Source organism: Osmerus mordax, chromosome 19, assembly GCF_038355195.1.
Source record: "Osmerus mordax isolate fOsmMor3 chromosome 19, fOsmMor3.pri, whole genome shotgun sequence".
Classification (NCBI taxonomy): domain Eukaryota; kingdom Metazoa; phylum Chordata; class Actinopteri; order Osmeriformes; family Osmeridae; genus Osmerus; species Osmerus mordax.
The window spans coordinates 10,617,858-10,639,683 of NC_090068.1; the positions used below are offsets into that span (position 1 = coordinate 10,617,858).

At 45.1% G+C, this 21,826-nt stretch overlaps 4 protein-coding genes and 1 pseudogene across 5 annotated transcripts; 2 read left to right on the plus strand and 3 right to left on the minus strand.

Annotated features, from left to right (window-relative positions):
* The first annotated feature begins 80 nt into the window (after positions 1–80).
* On the plus strand, positions 81–8,488 carry nfrkb (nuclear factor related to kappaB binding protein). Of its 2 annotated transcripts, none has more exons than XM_067257264.1 (26): positions 81–331; positions 526–682; positions 803–1,004; positions 1,131–1,258; positions 1,350–1,521; positions 1,604–1,705; positions 1,885–1,958; positions 2,136–2,220; positions 2,334–2,526; positions 2,743–2,854; positions 3,011–3,137; positions 3,229–3,306; positions 3,401–3,480; positions 3,583–3,629; positions 3,736–3,799; positions 3,922–4,096; positions 4,325–4,431; positions 4,543–4,666; positions 5,181–5,260; positions 5,534–5,733; positions 5,853–6,123; positions 6,286–6,495; positions 6,658–7,383; positions 7,571–7,677; positions 7,835–7,970; positions 8,075–8,488. In XM_067257264.1, the coding sequence occupies exons 2-26, from the start codon at positions 557–559 to the stop codon at positions 8,207–8,209; spliced, it is 3,861 nt and encodes a 1,286-aa protein (XP_067113365.1). In that variant the 5' UTR covers positions 81–331; positions 526–556; the 3' UTR covers positions 8,210–8,488. The 2 variants fall into 2 exon arrangements, with proteins under 2 accessions (XP_067113365.1, XP_067113366.1); XM_067257265.1 differs by having other exon boundaries at positions 3,739–3,799.
* Positions 8,469–11,914, minus strand: tmem45b (transmembrane protein 45B). Its single transcript, XM_067257266.1, has 6 exons — positions 11,839–11,914; positions 10,374–10,579; positions 10,079–10,291; positions 9,788–9,972; positions 9,523–9,665; positions 8,469–9,288 (listed from the first exon to the last, which is right to left on the minus strand). Exons 2-6 carry the CDS (start codon positions 10,561–10,563, stop codon positions 9,177–9,179), a joined length of 843 nt encoding a protein of 280 aa, XP_067113367.1. The 5' UTR covers positions 10,564–10,579; positions 11,839–11,914; the 3' UTR covers positions 8,469–9,176.
* Positions 11,915–12,721: 807 nt separating this feature from the next.
* Positions 12,722–13,018, minus strand: gng8 (guanine nucleotide binding protein (G protein), gamma 8). Its single transcript, XM_067257133.1, has 2 exons — positions 12,935–13,018; positions 12,722–12,850 (listed from the first exon to the last, which is right to left on the minus strand). Exons 1-2 carry the CDS (start codon positions 13,016–13,018, stop codon positions 12,722–12,724), a joined length of 213 nt encoding a protein of 70 aa, XP_067113234.1.
* Positions 13,019–15,171: 2,153 nt separating this feature from the next.
* On the minus strand, positions 15,172–15,591 carry LOC136963579 (syncollin-like). The gene has a single exon (XM_067257733.1). The coding sequence runs from the start codon at positions 15,589–15,591 to the stop codon at positions 15,172–15,174; it is 420 nt and encodes a 139-aa protein (XP_067113834.1).
* Positions 15,592–20,033: 4,442 nt separating this feature from the next.
* LOC136963580 (syncollin pseudogene) lies at positions 20,034–20,453 on the plus strand (annotated as a pseudogene).
* The last annotated feature ends 1,373 nt before the right edge of the window (positions 20,454–21,826 follow it).

Below are 21,826 nucleotides of genomic sequence, written 5' to 3' on the forward strand. Positions count from 1 at the left end.
AACGGAAGTAGAATTGGTACGACGATATTATTTTCCTACGACAAATGTACAGTGCACAACATACACAACGTAGCTTTGCAGCTAGCCACCTAGCTGTCTATACATTACATTACTGTAATTAGCCAGCTACTCAAAGGATAGTTTTGTTTATATACATACATTTACTAATGCAACATGTAAGTTGTTGAAACGGGATAGCAAATATTTCGTGTTATCATAGTATGTTTACTAACATTAGGTAGTCTAGCTAGCTAATGTATGAATGTAACGTTAGCCACACCACGGGATAATACCATTTCCTAATAGTTTTCCTTGCATGAAAAACATCAAGGTAATACGATTCTGGATTCACTTAACATTGCAATTGAAATGGCTAGTTTACAGCATTAAAGAAAACTTCTCTCTTGTATGATCTAGAAGTCATCTAGCTAACCAAGCTACGATAGGGCCAATGCAGCTTAGCTACAAGTTAGACTACAGTTAAACTTCATATTTTAATTGTATTTTCTGTTTAATCGTTCATAGTTCGATATCTAGATTGTGAAGAGCCAGCAGAATGGATGCTCTTGATCATATGCTCACAGAGCCCCTAGACGCAGGGGAAGGGACTGATGGCCGGATCACTGAGGAGTGTATGTTGGGAAACTGCCGAGTGAGTTTACCTGAGGACCTACTTGAAGATGTGAGTTATGCAGCAGTCATACCTTGATCAATAATGTTATTTTGCTTTTGAAAATTGAAAAGTCAGTGTTTGCAGTTTTTTTTTAATTGTGTGCTGTTGTTTTTTTGTTGTTGTAAACAGCCCGACATTTTCTTCTCTGTGCTGAGTGAAAACACCTGGAGCAAAGTATTGACAGATGCCCAGAGGCAGCACCTCAGCCAGCTCCTTCCTCAGTTTCCCGACAACAACACGACTGAGCAGGAAACCACCATCAGCAACCTCTTTAACAACCACAACTTCCACTTCGGCAACCCCCTGCATCTGGCCCAAAAACAGTTCAGAGGTATCGCCACCCTGCCTTTCTGTCTTTACATTCCCTACAACCTTCTCAGAAGTAGGCCTGCCGGTTAAATTGATCATAAAGATATTCTAATTAATTTTTAATTGTAAATGTGTGGCGTGTGTCCAGATGGTTATTTTAATCCAGAGGTGGTCAAGTACAGACAGCTGTGTGCCAAGTCTCAAAAGAAGCGTCAGCTGTACTCCCTGCAGCAGTACTACCATCAACTCCTCAAACAGATACTGGTCTCCAGAAAGGTCTGTCGGCTGCCCTCGTGCTTTTAAAAAGTAGCCAGTTAAAGGTGAAAGGCCTGTTTTAATGTATCTCGGTGTATGCGTCCCTCTATAGGAACTGGTGGAGCTAGCGGTCCGCAGTGGCCCTGACATCGCGGTAAAAAGAAAGTACCCATCTCGGACGCATGGAGAGATGCAGGAGACAAGGGTCAGAAGAAGAGTTTGTCGGATCCTCAAAGAAGTCAAGACGGAGTGTGGGGACAGCAACGTGTCGTCTGATGACGACGGTGAGTCTCGTCCTCCTGTGCAGGCCACCTCATGTGCTCTGGTGACACTGCTGTCACACTGGTTCTGCTGTTGCCGTTTCAGACACGGCGTCGTTGCCGAGATCCCAGTCCCCGCCCTCTCCCACGCACGCCGTCTCTCTCAGGGTGGTGCCCAGTCTCTCCACCCAGGACATGAAGACTACAGGTTAGCCACACCCACATTCCTTCACCCACTTTAATTGCATCTGCTGCGTAAATGGACTCATCGGACATTCCCCTTCACTGCACGTCACTTTGGATTAAAGGCATCTGCTAAATGAACACGTGTCAAAGGTGAATGTATTATGATCGGCTGAAACAAACTTGAAGATATTGCGTTCACAGAAAAAGCCGAGCTGGGAGAGAAGGACTTGAGAGCCATGCTGAGAAGACACAGAGAGAAGAGGAAACGACAGCCAGTCAGTGGCCTTTTCATTCCCCTTATTTGTTTCCAATAACGGCATATTCAAATTCACATTCAATTCAACTGGAAGTTGGCCTTTAGAAGCATCTTTTATCCAGATTCCAACGCTTTGATGTTGCTAAGCAACAATGACTGTCGTGTCGTCGTATTCTAATGGCCCATGCGTCCACAGGACCACCCAGACCTGCTGACCTCTGATATCCACCTGGGTGACATGATGTCCAGAGTGAACATAGGCCGTAAGGGCTCCGCTGTGGGTGAGTGAACGTTGTCTGTTCGTTCATCCTGGACACCTAAGTAGCCTTCAAAGTCGTGTGCAGAGAAGCCCCGGCTGTGGAAACATTGTGTTGGTCTCCGCCCCCCCACTCAGCGCTGTTCGACCTGGCTCTGCCCAAGAGGAGGATGAGGGAGGAGAGGAGGAAGAAGAGGATGAGGCCCATCAAAGTGGAGTCGGAGGATCCCTGCGAGGCCTTCATGCCCTCCGAGTCCCAGACCCCCTCGGCCAACCTCAGCTCCGCTCTGCCTGACACGCCCGGCACTCCGCTGCCCACCGTCAAGGAGGAGTGAGTCAGCACCGCTCACGTCCCCTCTCCACACCTACAACTTCCACTAAAGTATTCTCGGCCATTCCACTTGTTGCTGTCACATGAATATATGCATTCCCAGTTAATATAGCTGACTTGCAAACACCTTCATGGTGTATTATGTATCTGTTGTCCTGTTATTGGATCCCCTGGCTCCTGGTGTCCTCATTTGCTGGTGTGTTCTGCCCTCTGCAGGCCGATGGAGGAGGCACAGAGCAGCCCTGTCATGGTGGAGGAGATAGCTGTGAGCTTCTTCAGTCTGCTGGAGAATATCCTGAGACTGGAGTGCCTCGCCAGTACCTCTATGGTAATCTCACACACACACACACACACAGACTGTCACTGATGTATGTGTATGGTACCACACAATGTTAGAACTGACCATAATTAAGAAAGGGTAACAGTATAACGGGTAATTGAGCATCACAGTGGATTCCTTCCTTGTTTTGTGTCTTCTTCTCAGTTGGAGGAGAAAGTCCAACATTGGCAATGTTCTGCCGCCAGCTCCCTCAACCCCTGGTTCTCTTGTGCCTCCTGCTGGTCAGAGATGGTGCTGCCGGCCCTGCACTTCCTGGCTGCGGAGAGTAAAGGTGGGTACGAGAGCGACAGTCATCCCTCTCTCCCTCACAATGCATCACATGACTTTTTCCTCTCTGTCTCGCGTTCTGCCGTTTCCCCCAGCCGGCACCATGGGTCTTCCCACAGGCTTCAGCCCCTACGTGGAGTTCAAGGATCGCTCTCAGCAGTGGAAGTGGATTGGTAAGATCCCCCCGTTATGAGCCAACGGAAAAAAACCTTTGCTCGGTAAATGTAAACACGTGGTCATCTCAGAGATAAATGTCACTTGTTCAAGGTCCCAGTGTGGATGGAGAGAAGGATCTGAGCGCGCTGTTTCAGTTGTGGGTGGATTCCAAGGACATGGTCGTTGTCAAGGTAGCTATGGCGCATCTTACATCCCTCTCGCACCAGGCTGAAAGAGCATAGCATACTCTGTGTTCTGCAGCCATTCGATTGGATCTGTGTTTTCCCTCACAGACTGAGAATGAAGATCTGGCTGAGATGACCTCTCCGACTCCTCGAGTGTAAGTGTCCACTGTGACATCACTCAGGGTACAGATACATTAGCAGCCACGTCACGGGTGTAGCTTACAGCTGTGTGACAGTAGGCTTGTTTTCTTTGTAACCAAGCAGTTGGACCGACTATGTGGTGCGGCCCAGCACTGGAGACGAGAGGCACGTTTTCCAAGTCCAGGTCAGTGCCCGACCCTCGCCAGCCAGGCATCACACAGCCTCTTCACCTGCATCGTTCACAATCAGCACGCGACACTTTCTCAATTTCTGTTCTGGTTTTGAACCCTCGTCTCGGACCACCAGGAGCAGCAGCGCTACGACCAGCCTCACAAAGCCTTCACGTTCCGCATGCACGGCTTCGACTCGGTGGTGGGGCCTGTGAAGGGGGTGTTTGATAAGGAGATGTCCCTGAACAAAGCGCGGGAACACACCCTGCTGCGCTCCGACCGGCCGGCCTACGTCACCATCCTCTCCCTGGGTGAGTCTGGCTCCCTCCTAGGCTCCTGCAGAAAGACCCCCACAGCTCAGCCACGCCACTTTGACTTCGATTGTTTTATCGCGTACAATTGTATTTATTCTGGGTTCCTTTTGAGACAGAGATGCTGGTGACAGCTGGAGTGAATGGCTGGATAGAATGACACTGTCTGACCCCTATCCTCCTTCTCCCACCCCCACCTCCCCGTCCCTCCCTCCTCCTCTCCCCCAGTGAGAGATGCAGCCGCCAGGCTCCCAAACGGAGAGGGCACCAGGGCGGAGATCTGTGAGCTGCTGAAGGACTCTCAGTTCCTGGCCCCGGACGTCACCAGTGCCCAGGTTGGACACACGCGAAACACAGACACAACCATCAAGTCTTAAAGCCAGGATTGCAGGGGTAGTCTGGTGCGGTGTGTGTGTCAGCAAGACTTGTGTTGCCGCTCCATGCAGGTGAACACAGTGGTCAGCGGTGCTCTGGACAGGCTGCACTATGAGAAGGATCCCTGTGTGAAGTACGACATCGGCCGCAAGCTATGGATCTACCTGCACCGGGACCGCAGCCAGGAGGAGTTTGGTGAGCCTGGTTTAGCAGCGTCCTTGACAGGGTGTGGTTCCTTGGTCTGGCCCAGGCAACGTAAACACAATATGGAAATTGAAATTTCATGTGACTTGTGGAAGGAACAGCAGAGTAGTACATTTACCTCCCCTGAGCTGGTCCCATGTCGGCCTTGTTTGCATTGTAGGAGTGAGTCACGTGTAGTCAAATTGATTTCACCCCATTCTGGAATGCTCAGCTCCAGGTTAAAGGTGGTACTACAGGTTCAGAAGGGCCAAAATACACCCAGTTTTTTCCTCATGTGTGTCCTGTTTTATTTGTTGTTGGCATACAGATATATCGTAACCTATTTTTTATGGCTAAAACAGTAAACATAAGTGTAACCAAATTACAAAAATGTAGGGCACTCTCAGACATTCTTTATGAAACCTTCATCCCCATTCAAGTCCTGCAATTCTACCCAATTTCCCATCTGTTTTTACTTCAGCGTGTGTGCATGTGGATTTGATTTGACTTGCCCCTCCTCCCCCAGAACGAATCCACCAGGCTCAAGCCGCCGCTGCCAAGGCCAGGAAAGCTCTGCAGCAGAAACCTAAACCTCCATCCAAACCGGTGAGTGTCGCTCCCCCTGGGTTGATATATAAACACTCCACATCGCTGGGTCTTTATCCATCGCAGGATTTCATTTTCAAACTGGAAAATCTGGTCGGACCTGAAGGTTTAACTCCCAAAAGAGCTTTTGTCATTTGTTGCTATGTCATAGGTAAAGCGGGTGTCTGTTTGCTGTAACACATTATCGTTGTGTGTGGCGCTGCTGACTCACAGCAACAAGGTCTTGAGTTCAATTCCCAACTCCTCCTTTCTGTTTCTTCTTGTGTCTCGTAGAAGTCTGGGAAGGAGGGCGGTAAGACTGGCTCGCTGGAAGCAGGACAGAGCGGCCTGGGTGATGTGGGGGCCAGTCCCATGTCGCCCACCCCCACCACCCCCACCCCCAGCACCCCTGGAACCCCCAAATCCCCCCTTGCCCCAGCTGCCTCCACTCCCATCAAAGCTGGAGTCCCAGACTCCGTCAAGTCCAGCCCAGGGTCAGTGACACAGCATCTCAACAGATGCTCTCTCTGGGGCTCAGTGATCTAACATACTGTCATCTGCTTGATTATAATCAGTCCGGTCTGATCCCTTGTTCTCTCTCCCCTCCTCCCAGCGTTCTCCTGGTGTCCCCTCCCTCAATGCCCCAGCTAGGCACTATCCTGTCCAGCAGCCAGGCCGTGCCCCAGGCCTCCCAGCCCTCTGCTGCCCAGCACACAGCCAGGGTGTTGAGCCACCCGGGAGCAGGCTCCCTCTCCCAGGTACGCGTGGTCTCGGCCCAGGCCGGCCTGACAGCCTCCCCGGGGGGCACCCAGGGCATGCTGGTGCATCCCACCACTCATCAGATCAGGTTGCCGGTCAGCGTGGGCACCAAAGGCATGACTCAGGTAAGCACGCCCTATCGAGATCTCAGTAGGTTTGTTTCCGATTAGCTGGATTTATTTTTTGATATGATTTCATACCAGAGAAGCCTGATGCTTTTGTGTCTTGTGCATGTTTAGACTCTGCTTTCTTTCGTTGTGTGTGTGTGTTTGCGTGCGTGTGTGCAGGCGGTAGTGTCGCTACCTCTGAGGACCCAGTCGGTGGGTAGCCCGGTGCAGGTGCAGGCAGCTAGAGGTCAGTCGGTCATGTCTGTGTCAGGCCTGACCTCGACTGTGACTGTGGCCAAACCTCAGGCTGGCTCCCCAGGCAGCCCTGTTCACAACCCTGCCTCCCCGGCTCTCCTCCAGGGAGTCACCAGCCAGAACATCATCAAACAGGTCAACAGCAGGGGCCCCAAACAAGAACTTTCATAACATATCTAACAATCTATCTAATAACATAACTAACCTGCCTGCTTCAATGGATGTTAAACAAAAGCTTACGCTGTTGAACTCGACAACATACTGGATGTTAGAGGAAGTTGTTTCATGTGTCTGTAGGTGGCCATCACTGGGCAGCTGGGCAGGAAGACTCAGGGTGGAGCGTCTATCCCCATTACCGCCACCAACCTGCGCATCCAGGGCAAGGATGTTCTCCGCCTGCCCCCCTCCTCCATCACCACGGACGCCAAAGGTCAGACGGTCCTCCGCATCACCCCCGACATGATGGCCACGCTCACCAAGTCCCCCGTCACCACCGTCAAGCTCACCCCCGACATGCTGGGCACGGCCACCGGCGGCGGCAAGAGCATATCGGCCACGCTCCACGTGACGCCACCCCACCCTCCCTCCTCCAACCCCGCCTCCTCCTCCTCAGAGGCGGCCAAGGCCGCCGCGGGCACTGCCACCCTGTTGAAGGCAGCCGGAGACACGGCCATCCGCCTGATGCCCACCCTGGCCGTCACTATGGCCGACCAGAAAACCAGAACCTTCTCCACCGTCTCCTCCCCCGACTCCAAGACCAGCACCACCATCCGCATCATGCCAGGCCTGGGGGTCATCCCTCACAAGCAGGGCCAAACCATCACCATGACCACCACCTCTGGCAGCAAGCCAGCCACGGTGTCTGCCGGCACTGCTACGGTCACCATAGGCACCAGCGGCATGGGCGGAGCCAAAGGGGTGACGCTAGGCCCCGCGGCCTCGGCCTCGACCCTGACCCTGGGGACGGCCACGGCTACCGTCCGCCAGGTCCCTGTCAGTGCCACCGTGGTCACCACCCAGACGGTGAGAAACACTCCCTCAGCCAGGAAAAACTGTGTTCGAGGTGTTTGAACATTTTGTAAATATTGTGAAGGCAGGAGATGACAACTGTTTGTGTGGTAAAGCTGGTTTGACGTCACTAACGCTAGCTTCAAGGGGAACGCCACCCCTCCTAAATCCGGTCTCTCTCTCTCTCTCTCTGCCTCCACAGGGCAAGTTACCGGCTCGAATCACAGTCCCCCTGTCTGTCCTCAGCCACCCACTCAAAAGCAAGAGTGTGGTGACCACGCCTATACTGAAGGGAAACATCAACACCAAGTGAGTCCTCTCAACAGTGTCTCTGTCCCACTCTGCCAACCACCACGGCAAGAAGATCCACTAAGTAGTGTGTCTGTGTGTCTGTGTGTGTGTGTGTGTGTGTGTCTGTGTGTGTGTGTGTGTGCGGTGCGCGTGTGTGTGTGTCTCTTCCGAGCAGCATTGGCAGTCTGGGCAGGAACATCATCCTGACCACCATGCCTGCAGGCACTAAGCTGATAGCTGGGAACAAACCGGTCAGCTTTGTCACCGCACAGCAGTTACAGCAGCTGCAACAGCAAGGCCAGGCCACACAGGTTAGCTTGCCCACACACCATCACATACTCCGTTATCATATGGTCAAAATAAACAGACTTTTACCATCCCAGTTGGTACAAGTTGGTACATCCGTGTCTTTCAGGTGCGTATCCAGACAGTTCAGGCTCAACAGCTCCAGCAGCGCACAGCCTCAGGCTCTCCTAAGTCTGTTTCCACGGTGGTGGTCACCACGGCACCCTCACCCAAACGCACCCCTGAACCCCCACCGCCCCAGTGAGGCCAGGGAGGGAGGGATCTCCAGGGTCCACATCCTCTACACGGATGCCGGGGGGGGGGGGGTGAACAGCCAGGCCCCAGCCCATTACAGCAGCACCCTCACACTTTGTTCTAATGTCGGGGCTTGGTTTCAGCACGCCTGTGGCAATGACGGCACAGAAAGCCCTTTGGTGGAGCTCCCTGGGCTCATTCAGCAGCATATGTAAATGTCATGTCATTCAATTACATTGTTTCTCATTGTTTATTCAACAGATAAAATGTGTATTTTTCACCACGCCTGTGCCTCCCTTTTATTTCTATTCACTGAAGTTTCGAACAAATGGAAGCAGATTCGCGAAATAAATTAGATGAGATTGTGCAAGATGTTTTCCATGTCATTGATAAGGGTAGTCAACAATACTATCACTTCAGAGAATATTTTTAGTGCGCTTAACACAGAATGGCAGCTCATTTGTATAAAATACATTGGTTAATTCATGCAAACTCTTAAAGTAGTTTTGTTTTATGTAGATATCACAGTAGTAGTATTGTAAATAAGTAGATTGAAATGAACCATATGGTATTGTGACAATCAGCTTGGACGTTTCAGGAAGTGAATGCAACTCTGCAAACAGGTGGGACCAGAGTAAATGTTTAACTTGCTAGAACTGAACAATGTTGGGTAACCTGCTGTCAGAATTTCAAAATAAGAAAACACTGTATGAATGTATTTTGGTATTCTCAGAACAGTTGTGTATTTCAGTGCATTATAATTTGATGTATTGTCTGAATTTCTTTTTTCTCTCCCATCTCAGACTGTAATAGGTTTTCTACATTTCATTAATTTTATGGATGTGATAGTAAAGAAAGTATAAATGTGCAAGTAGAAGACACGTGAATTTGGTTAGCCATGTCTTCTAAATCTAGGCCAATCAACAGTCAAGCATAAAAAAGTAGGGAATTCCTTGCAGTAATTCTTCATAGTGAGTCTACTCTTCATCCGACTCTTGCAGCAGTGCTTTGTGAGAGCTTGAACTGGTGGAGGTTTTTTTCATTCCGATCTCTATGTCACTGGGCGTCCCGGAACATCGTTTGACAGCGCTGTTGGTGCAGGAGAACAGACCATTGAGCATTTGCTGACTCAAACTAGGAATCGATATCAAGATAACATTAGCCAATCAGTAATGAAAAGGCGAAAGGCCAATGTTCACTGTATCACTATAGTAAAGTATTTAAAACAGGAACCAGTGCATGAGACAGTATGTGAGGGTGAAGGCAATGCTGACAAGTGACATGGTGACATCTGTTACACAAGCAGTGAAGGAGGATACTCACAACCAGACCAAGGAGAAGTTCACGCCCACAATCATCAGAGCCACGGCTAAATGCCAACAGAAACACATCGTGACAAACATGACGTTGTCATGCAACTCCAGATTCCACTCTTGTCCATTTAACGGGTACAGCACAAAGCCAATCTGAAAGAGCAAAGGCATGTGCCCTACAGTTCAGTACAAGAGCAAACTGGAAGAACAGGGTACTACCAAAACAACTCCCCCCCACATACACACACATTTTGGTTGCAGTGGTGATGTATTACCTGGTAGAACCAGGAGCCTTGAAGGACTGCCAGACTGGCTCTGAGCAGCTCCAGGAGGATGTTGTCTTTTAGGAACACCTCCAGCAGTGTGCTGGCGGAGCCTCCAAACACCGCCACCAGCAGCAGGGAATGGATGTGAGAGTCCAGGGGGGGGCGCATGTGGACGTGGAAGTAAAACAGGAACCCTGGCAGAAGATAAACACAGGAACACATCATGTCAGCACCCCGCTGGCTTGACAAGCTGTTAAGTGATCCGTGACGGTGTCGGAAGAGAAACACTGATGGATTTACCTTCGACAAAGAGAGCCATGGAGAGGCCAAGCCGGTCTAGACCCGGAGGAGCGGAAGGTGACGAGAAACTGAGAACGTCTGCAATTCCAGAGATCCCATAGAACAGGTACATTGTGCTGTGTTGCCAGTTCATCAACTTCACCCAGGACTGGCCCTCGTGGTCGTAAAGCCAGGCATGTGGGCCGTCTGGCACAAACTGTTCAGCCATTATGCCTGTAGAGGAAGACCACAGGACAGGACCTCAGGCTTCATCTATATGAGACAGAGTGTGAGTGTGAGACAACAGAGCACTCACCAACAAAGGCAAAGAAGATTTTGATGATCCCTTCAATTAAGTCCATTCTTGTGAAGAATGGGTGCAGTTTCTGTCTTCCTTTGGCCTGTTGCTTCCTCCAGCAGTGTTGAAGTGGGAGTTTCACAGACCACCACAGGCCAAACAGCAGAAAGAAGCTCCCGGGAAGAGCATGTCCCTTGAAGTTGGCCATCTTTCTACACTTCTCCCTAAAATACACAGCACATACAATAAAGTTGCACGTCTAATTTAGTTCGATTTTTTGTTTAATCCACAAACAGATCATTATGACAAATATTTATGACCTTGCAAAATACAATAGTCAAAGCCACGCTGTGGATATTAACCCTGTTACCTGGGTCCCATAAGGGGTGACAACAGCACCTCTTATGGGACAGACCATGGAAACATAACATTCAGCATAAAATGTAATCAAATTGAATATTAAACAACATGGGCACAACACGAAAGTCCTAATTTCATAAATTCAGCATTAAATCCTTATGTACACAACATCATTTTAAATTCTAACCTTTTTTATTTAAGTTACAGTAGGCTACATCATGTATTCATTTTCAACTACCTGCCCTATTGTTGTGCTGGGGGAGGGTAAGGTTACTTAATTCCCAAGATAATTTTGTTTCTAAAGGATAACAAGTACAATACACTATAGATCAACTTTCAACTTTGCTTCTGAATCAAAATATATTTTTGGAAAACACAAACAATACAAATACAGGTTGAATTGTTTTGCATAAACAAAAAGTATCCTGTGATGAAACCTGTTATTTTGGGTTAGGACCATCACATGATCACGTTTTACCTCATTTCATAACCACACATGCAAAGATCTCAGATATATATATTTAAAGACATTGAACCCAAACAACACTTTTATAAATTCAAGAGACACTGTGATTTTGGTTAAATTATGTATCAATCTTATAGGTCTATTCATTGTTTCTTATGGTTGTATAACCAAAGAACTTAACATCGATCATTCCCTTTTACACATCTAGCCTACTCTGTGGGCATTGTGGATTACTTCGTTTGCATTCTTCTCTGTGGTTTCTAAGAGCAGAGGACAAGATGTGTTTACATATAAGAGTGGTATTCCTTCTGTCATTCAAGTTTTTCTCGCTTGCTAACCTTGGTATCATCTTTTAACATCAATGAATAAGCAGTATCTTTCATCTAGGCAAGAAATCCAACTTCTCATATTAGGATATCATCCGGCTTTTTAATTTGGTCACATTTGTGGAATTTTTGTGGATAAAAAAATATCAAGCACTTAGAAAATATTTAGCACTGTACGCTTTCATTATACGGAACGCTGAATTTCACTAATTGTTCAGGTTAAGCCTTGTGTTCATTTCCGTCGTTTTCAATGAGTGGTGGAGCTCCTATAACGTCTATTTAGCAGTCTTTTGTTTTGATAAAAATAAAAATAAACTAATTTAAACTTTACCTTGCTCGGTGTTTAATGTCCTAAATTACTTCCTAGAATTAAATCTGGCCGTAGTGAGGGGCATAGTCTGAACCCGTCGGCGAAACTGAGCACCTGTTCGTCTACCTGTAGTAATGTACCCATCACGTGATCCCGTCATGATTTGCATGATTCGTGTGTGTCCAAGGAGGCTAGGGCCGTTCCCAAGGGAACAAATTAAGACAAATAAATGGTCAGTGGTGGATGGTGTATACTGATTTAATCATTCAATTAACTTTTCTTTGATTGGAATGCCTTTCAAATCTAATGATTGAATCTGAGAAAATAACATCCGCCACGGTGTTGCAGGTTTGCATTTGTTGAACTCTACTTCAAGGTTGTTGTCACAACGACGTTACGGTGTTGTCTTTTCAGCCTGGTGCATTTTTTATAGGCTAAATTAAGTCTACACATCAACATTCAAAGTAACAGTATAAATCCTTGCATGAATAGACATTCCTAACCCTCCGAAAGGATAACAAATACATTTAAGAATTTGTCTTATTTACTCAGGGTTGGGAGTTCAGAGGGCCCAGGTTGCACCCTGGGAGGGTTGTTAAGTTAATGTGTAATCCTACTGTTAGGGTGATGCGCAGATACCTGGGGATATTATTTATGAGCAAATGAACTTTGCTCCATCCGAAATAATTGTTTTATTGCAGATATGTCTGTCTCTCTCACTCTCTAGATGAATCATTCAAAACCAACACCTGTTTATTTATATTTGATAACATAAACAACACTGATATCCTACTACTATGTAAAAAATAAATAGGTACAAAAACATTTACACATCATTCTGCTCTTGCAATTTAAGTGATATATTATCTATTAATGAATATATTTTTATAATGACGTGCTGGAATTAGAGTATGGCACAGAACAATTTCTTCTCTCGAAAAGGGTTTTCAGAGGATACCACAGGTGTCACCAGCGGGTCTTCTTTAGCATGAGCTTCACAGAAGGCCATCAGGTCAGCTGCTGCTTTAGACACCTGCACACACAACTGAATCAACTTCTACTTTGGCAACATTCAATGGTTGAATTCAACTCGAATCTGCGCGGCCTGCTTACTTACCAGCATCCGTTCAATGTTGACTTCAAGTTTCAGTTGTTCCACAGTCTTTCTTGCATCAGCTATTTTGGCCATGTTATTGGACATCCTCACCCTTCCTGTTGTATCTCAGCCTGGTGGTGACAATTGGACCATGCCTTTAAAGTAATTACTGTTTTTTTTTAAACGTTAAAGGTGCAGGGAATACAGTTATGGTGACCTTTTGCATTATAAATAAATGCCAACCTGTTGGATTAAGCCACAAGGACACTGTTTTAATTTGCTTGTTATTCAAACTCCCTGTGTCTCAGCTGGAAGTGGCACAGTGAGGGCCTCTAGGGGGAGGTGCAGGCCCAGACAACATTCCCTAGAGGGGCTTCCCCTGATCTACCTAAGAAGTAAATAGGCTACACCTCTCTGCTTTTCTGTTACTCTACTCTGTAAGAAATGGTCCACAAACGATTGTATATGTTGATTGTCCTTTAAGAGAAAATATGATGCTGGGTGATTTTAAGTTGTAGTCGTTGTATTTCTGTTACGTTGCACGTGAATGAAGAAGAGATACCTTACTGATATCATCTCCGTATCTGTGGACCTGCATCACTTTGTTGCTTTAGTGCTCCACGTCTTGCCATAGCCTGTCCACTCACTTCTCAGAGAGAATAAACTTTTCATTTATATTTTTAATCTGCCTCCATACAAAAGAATGAGAAAGTTATGTTTATTTTTTTGTCATTGCAAAGTACATCTTGCTCAGTAAAAACTCATTCAAAGTGTGAATTTCAATATCAAACATGCACAGTAACTGCTACTATTACTAAATGTATCTTTCCCACAGCAATCTATTAAAATAATTTTAAAAAGTAAATTATCATATAATGTTTGATACATATCAATGTAAATGTTTGATAAATGTTTCCCACTTACCACTGAACGATTACCAACTGACTGATAGATCCAGGGCTCCTGAAGTAAAGAGTTCTCCACCCATGTACTGTTACAAATGAAGAGATTAAGACGATGATGGGGAAGAGTAGGTGGGGATGTTGCCTCCTCTCATAATTAGCGCTGGTTCTTCCCCCATGTAGAGTTTAATGCAGCCATAACAGACGACATGGGGTGTGACCTTTCTCCCTTGACTGTGTCTCCATCACCCACATATCACAGACGCCAATCCAAATATCTGGCTGAATCAATCTGATAAGACTCACAGATAGAAGAGGCTGTTGGTAGTGTGAAAACGGCTCTGTTACATGTCTCCTGTGTGGAAACTACATGTGAGTAACTATGAGCTTTTGGCAGAAGTTTCAGTTGAAATAACCTTAGATCGTTTTCTTAAATGGTATTAAATGTTAGCGGTATAGGTTTTTACTGGATGATCTTACAAGTAGATCATCTTACAATCATAGAGGCCTAATCTGAACCTGAATAATGTTTCACAGAAGTTCCACAGAATGAAATGATCCATTGTTAAGCAAAACCCCACATTCGTGATACTGTAAGTGTCTTTGTGACCGAATGGACGAACAAGTTGAAATTTACATTTTATATTTCTTCCGTGCTCACAAAAGCGAGCTGGAGATAAATTCTTCCTCAATTGACTGTAGCCTACATGTATGGTAGGCCTATCATCAACATAAAATAGATGCACCAACAGACACACATCTGTAGAATAGCTAACCTGTATTTAAGGTTCCACTACAGGAATTAAGATTACAAATCCAAAACGTTCAGTAACTGCAGACCCATCTCTATTAGAATCTGAAATGGCAGTGTTGTTAGACGGCAGCAGAAGGCACTGTGCCTTTCCGATTTCAATCCATGCAGGTGTTTCCCTGCATTTACGGTATTATGACATGAATTGAGTCAAAATTGTATTTGCTTGTAGTTGGTGGATGATTAATATAGCCTATACTATGCCAATCATAGTGCATGGCATTTGTAAGCACAATACAGTCTACACTTGTCTGCCAGTCAATTAGGCCTAAGTATTAGCCTATTCTCGTAGTCTAGAAACGTTCATTAAGATGGACAATTATGGCCAAGTCTATAGTTTATTAAAGGCATATTCCAAGATTGAGAATAGTCAACATCACTGACATAATCTAGGCACACCTTTTCGTTTCCAGTAATTGCGTTGTTTTGGTATGCCTTTCAAAAATACATAAGCCTAACAAAAATATAATGACGAGGCATTTGCTAAATTTCATTCATTTATTTGTGTTCAGTGACAAGCAACCTTGCTGCAGCGACCTCCACATCTAGCAGGTGCAGTAGTACGCGGCGATGTCGTTGTCCCAGTTCCCGAACAGGCCCTGGCCCACATCTTTGAGACGGTACTGAATTCCTGCTGAGAATTTGCGCTTGCTTCCTTCCTTCTTGATTCGTGACCACACAGTCAGGGAGCAGCGGCTTGACACCACCAAGGAGGAGGCACGGTTTCTCCAACGGTACGGCATGATCGGGACATCGTCATCTATGTGGATATCGAGAGCCTCTCCACCACAACTTTGATCGTACACGTAATGACTGTCTTCAAACAGGCGTGCACAAATCTTATTGCCGTTCAAATCTTTCAACGAGGCAGGTTCTGGACATAGTGCATGCAAGACCACCATGCACGACGCTCCCAAAATCAAAGCAATGATTGTCCTCATGTTGTCCTCTGAGAGTGTAGACATGGGCACACTTGTTCATGTTTATATAGCGTTATACTATCGGTTCTGTTGCGTAATTGTTGGTCTAAGCTGAGAACATGAATGTTTTGTCACAGGTGCGCCCAAGCTTATCCCACGAAAGGTTAGACAGCGCATACGATAAAGAATTGACCAACACCAGTACCAGAGACAGCTTACAATGTTTGTAAAATCTTGAGGGCAGGCTTAATTACATTTTTTGATTTCTTTCTCTAAAGATGAAGTTGACACTGTCCTATAATTGTTGTTGTCTTAAACTGCAAATAGATAAGTTGTTGTGACATTTGAACCCACTTAATTGAAGGATGACTGTGTTTGGCACCTTTCAGTCCCTCACTTGCCCCCGTATTTTATGTTCTTTTTTTATGTCAACAAGATGTTTTCATGAAACTGTGTTGTATTTAGAATGCCACACTTGGGTTTTAGGCATTTTCAGTATTGTTTGATCAACCAGTTAGCTTTCTATGCTTATTATATTTTAGCTTATCATAGATGTAATCTATGTTAAACTGAATATTTATATGTTATGTTATGCTAGGTTGCTTTGCGTTGTCTTGTCCCAAGAATTTCAGTGCCCAGTCTGACCTTGTGTTGTTCTATGCATCTGACAATAAAATACTTGAGCTTGAACTGAGTGAAGTGGGGTAACGTGGCCAATGACACAAGCCTAGTCTGTCACGAATTGGCAAGGGTGCTGCTGGTCCTTTTCTCAGAGAATTGTATCTTAAGTACAGTCTGAACTGAAAAACACTGAGGTGTGGAAAAAAATAGCCCCAGTCAAACCCAGATTACCTGAGGATAGGTTTGCCTGACCTAATCTGTTTGGTTTGGACCAGTCCAATTTGACACCTAAGGCCAGCCAAACACAGCTGTGAACTACTGCAGCTGCCTCCTGTTGTCTGGCTGTTCACTCACAGTGACTCACATTCAGACTAGAAGCTCATGTTTTAGGATATGACTGCAAATGCACAGTCCTTAACAGATAGCAACATTTACATGCATGATGCTAACAATCTGTGGGTGACTGGAGTAGGCTACAAGGCAGAAATAATGTAACCAATTGCTATATATATGGGAGTCAGATGGCTGAGCGGTGAGGGAGTCGGGCTAGTAATCTGAAGGTTGCCAGTTCGATTCCCAGCCGTGCCAAATGACGTTGTGTCCTTGGGCAAGGCACTTCACCCTACTTGCTTCAGGGGGAATGTCCCTGTACTTACTGTAAGTCGCTCTGGATAAGAGCGTCTGCTAAATAACTAAATGTAAATGTATATTATTTTGATTGAATGTCTGTGAAAACAAGTCAAACAACTACTTGTCAACTCCTAACTTAAAAGTGGACATTTTCTGGTAACTATTTTGGAAATTTGGATATTGATCGTTAAATCCTATTGTGGCAAATTATGTGTCACATTCAGTATGACAAGTATTACATTCTTCAGTATCTGGAGATCACATCGAACAAACAATCTATTTGCTCTGCTATTAAATGTAAATATAACTAAAGAGCTCTACAAGACTAAGTTTGCCTATTAGAATGTGTACCAAGGGTTGATCTCATGTCATCTTCAACTATAGCATAGTTAGTCTTAAATCAGTTTTCCAAAGGCAGCACAGAACTATCTCATCAGACATGAAGGTTAAATACATTTAATATAAGAAAATAACTGTTAAGCAAAACCCCACAAAACCCCACATTCGTGATACTGTCTTTGTGACCGAATGGAGGAACAAGTTGAAATTATAGTTTTTTATTTCTTCCGTGCTCCACAAAAGCAAGCTGTAGAGTCTTAACCAATTAGATAAATTCTTCCTCAATTGACTGTAGCCTTCATGTATGGTTGGCCTACACAAGCCTGCATCTATAAAATAGATGCACCAAACAGGCACATATCTGTAGAATAGCTAACCTGTATTTCTGGTTCCACTACAGGAATTAAGATTAGAAATCCAAAACGTTCAGTAACTGCAGCAGACCCATCTCTATTAGAATCTGAAACGGCAGTGTTGTTAGACGGCAGCAGGAGGCACTGTGCCTTTCCAGTTTCAATCCATGCAGGTGTTTCCCTGCACTTACGGTATTATGACATAAATGGAGTCCAAATTGTATTTGCTGCTGTGAGTTGGTGGATGATTAATATAGCCTATACTATGCCAATCATTTGTGAGCACAATACATACACTTGTCTGCCGGTAAATTAGGCCTAAGTATTAATAATACTTCTCGTAGTCTAGAAACGTTTATTAAGATGGAGAATTATGGACAAGTTTATCGTTTATTAAAGGCATATTCCAAGATTGAGAATAGTCAACATCACTGACATAGTCTAGGCACACCTGTTCGTTTCCAGTAATTGCGTTGTTTTGTTTTGGTAGGCCTTTCAAAAAGACATAGGTCTGACAAAAATATAATGACGAGGCATTTGCTAAATTGCATTAATTTATTTGTGCTCAGTGACAAGCAACCTTGTTGCAGCGACCTCCACATCTAGCAGGTGCAGTAGTAGGCGGCGATGTCGTTGTCCCAGTTCCCGAACAGGCCCTGGCCCACATCTTTGAGACGGTACTGAATTCCTGCTGAGAATTGGCGCTTGCTTCCTTCCTTCTTGATTCGTGACCACACAGTCAGGGAGCAGCGGCTTGACACCACCAAGGAGGAGGCACGGTTTCTCCAACGGTACGGCATGATCGGGACATCGTCATCTATGAAGATATCGAGAGCCTCTCCACCACAACTTTGATCGTACACGTAATGACTGTCTTCAAACAGGCGTGCACAAATCTTATTGCCGTTAAAATCTGTCAACGTGTTAGGTTCTGGACATAGTGCATGCAAGACCACCATGCACGACGCTCCCAAAATCAAAGCAATGATTGTCCTCATGTTGTCCTCTGAGAATGCAGGCATGGACACACTTGGTCACGTTTATATAGGGTTATACTATCGGTTGTGTTGCGTAATTGTTGGTGTAAGCTGAGAACATGAATGTTTGGTCACAGGTGCGCAGGGCCGGAGTGGTACCCATTTTCAGCCAGGGAGTGTAATGGCCACAACCAGCCCATCCCCACCAGGGGCCGAGCCATACGTTGTAAACATTCGGGGCTTAGCCCGAACCTAGGACCAAGTCAAGGTTTTGATGTGAAGCTGAAATCGGAACTTCACATGAGATTTATAGCTTTAATTTCAGTGCAAAATCGTTTTTTGAGCTTTACGTAGGCCTTATATTAACATTACGTTGGACTCATATTGTTATATTTGCCGGAAATTACAACCCAAATTTTTACCTGAAAGATTCGGGGCTTTTGGGAACATATTTTTCCCATCCTTGCAGGAACCTAGATTTATGAAGTGACAGATCCTTCTTTTTTACCTGGCTTTTTCAGTTCCTCCTGGCATCTTTCCCCCATCCATTTGATTCCTTTTGCATCAGCTTAATCTTGCTACCTCCCTCCACAACAATTAATGATGGTTTAGGGTTGTCTCCATGGCAACCTTGGTACGTGCTTCAATAATTTTTCATGAAACTGTGTGGTGTTTAGCCTACAATGCCACACTTGGGTTTTAGGCATTTTCAATATTAGTTTGATCAACCAGTTAGCTTTCACTGAGTGAAGTGTGGTAACGTGGACAAGGACACAAGGTAGTCTGTCACCGAATTGGCAAGGGTGCTGTTGCTGGGGCTTTTTGTATATAATGTATATTATATACACATATTATGTGTATATAATATACATGCCTTGGGTGTCAAATTGGACTGGCCTAAACCAGACAGATCAGGTCAGGAAAACCTATCCTCAGGTAATCTGGGTTTGACTGGGGCTGTTTTTTTTCCCACACCTCAGTGTTTTTCAGTTCAGACTGTACTTAAGATACAATTCTCTGGAAAAAAAAGCAACAGCACCCTTGCCAATTCGGTGACAGTCTAGGCTTGTGTCATTGGCCATGTTACCCCACTTCACTCAGTGAAAGCTAACTGGTTGATCAAACAATACTGAAAATGGCCAAATCCCAAATGTGGCATTGTAAATACAACGCAGTTTCATGAAAACATCTTGAATATAGGAAGGCTTTGTTGACATAAAAAATAACATAAAATACGGGGGCAAGTGAGGGACTAAAAGGTGCCAAACACAGTCAGCCTTCAATTAAGTGGGTTCAAATTTTACAACAACTCATTACCTATTTGCAGTTTAAGATGACAAAAATGATAGGACAGTGTCAACTCCATCTTCAGAAAAAAAAAAGTATTTACAAACAAAGCTGTCTCTGGTACTGGTGTTGGTCAATTCTTTATCGTATGCGCTGTCTAACCTTTCGTAGGATAAGCTTGGGCGCACCTGTGACAAAACATTCATGTTCTCATCTTACACCAACAATTACGCAACACAACCGATAGTATAACGCTATATAAACATGACCAATTGTGTCCATGTCTACACTCTCAGAGGACAACATGAGGACAATCATTGCTTTGATTTTGGGAGCGTCGTGCATGGTGGTCTTGCATGCACTATGTCCAGAACCTAACACGTTGACAGATTTTAACGGCAATAAGATTTGTGCACGCCTGTTTGAGGACAGTCACTACGTGTACGATCAAAGTTGTGGTGGAGAGGCTCTCGATATCTTCATAGATGACGATGTCCCGATCATGCCGTACAGTTGGAGAAACCGTGCCTCCTCCTTGGTGGTGTCAAGCCGCTGCTCCCTGACTGTGTGGTCACGAATCAAGAAGGAAGGAAGCAAGCGCAAATTCTCAGCAGGAATTCAGTACCGTCTCAAAGATGTGGGCCAGGGCCTCTTTTCGGACTGGGACAACGACATCGCCGCGTACTACTGCACCTGCTAGATGTGGAGGTCGCTGCAGCAAGGTTGCTTGTCACTGAGCACAAATAAATAAATGAATGAAATCTAACAAATGCCTCGTCATTATATTTTTTGTCAGACCTATGTATTTTTGACAGGCATACAAACACAAAACAACGCAATTCCTGGAAACGAAAAGGTGTGCATAGATCAGTGACGTTGACGATTCTCAATCTTGGAATATGCCTTTAATAAAATATAGACTGGGCCATAATTGTCCATCTTAATAAACGTTTCTAGACTACGAGAAGAATATTATTAATACTTCGGCCTAATTGACCGGCAGACAAGTGCTCACAAGTTCAAGTCTTTTATTGTCAGATGCACAGAACAACACAGAGTCAGACTGGGCACTGAAATTCTTAGGACAAGACAACGCCTTGATTCACATTATATTCCACTGGGAATAGTATTTTTGTATGTATTTAACCTTCATGTCTGATGAGATAGTTCTGTACTGTATTTGGAAAACTGATTTAAGACTAACTATGCTATGGTTGGAGATGACAGGAGACACACCCTTGGTATACATTCCAATAGGCAAACTTACTCTTGTAGAGTTCTTTAGATATATTTACATTTAATAGAAGAGCAAATAGATTGTTTGTTTGATGTAATCTTCAAAGATACTGAAGAATGTAATACTTCAGGAATGTAAATACAACACAGTTTCATGAAAACATCTTGTATATAGGAAGGCTTTGTTGATATAAAAAAGAACATAAAATACGGGGGCAAGTGAGGGACTAAAAGGTGCCAAACACAGTCAGCCTTCAACTAAGTGGGTTCAAATTCATTACCTATTTGCAGTTTAAGACGACAAAAATTATAGGACAGTGCCAACTCCATATTTAGAGAAAAAAAAATGTAATCAAGCCTACACGCAAGCATTTACAAACATTGTAAGCAACTGTCTCTGGTACTGGTGTAGGTAAATTCTTTATCGGATGCGCTGTCTAAACTTTCCTATGATAAGCTTGGTGTCACGGCCACAGCCGTGCCCCCCCCCCCGGTTTCAGTTTTTTGCCCTGCCCAAGTGTTTCCCTGTCATTGTCTTCACTTGTTCTCGTTTGGGTCCAACCCCACCTCACGTCCTGACACTTGGGCGCAGCTGTGACAAAACATTCATGTTCTCAGCTTAGACCAACAATTACGCAACACAACCGATAGTATAACGCTATATAAACATGACCAAGTGTGTCCATGCCTGCACTCTCAGAGGACAACATGAGGACAATCATTGCTTTGATTTTGGGAGCGTCGTGCATGGTGGTCTTGCATGCACTATGTCCAGATCCTGCCTCGTTGAAAGATTTGAACGGCAATAAGATTTGTGCACGCCTGTTTAAAGATAGT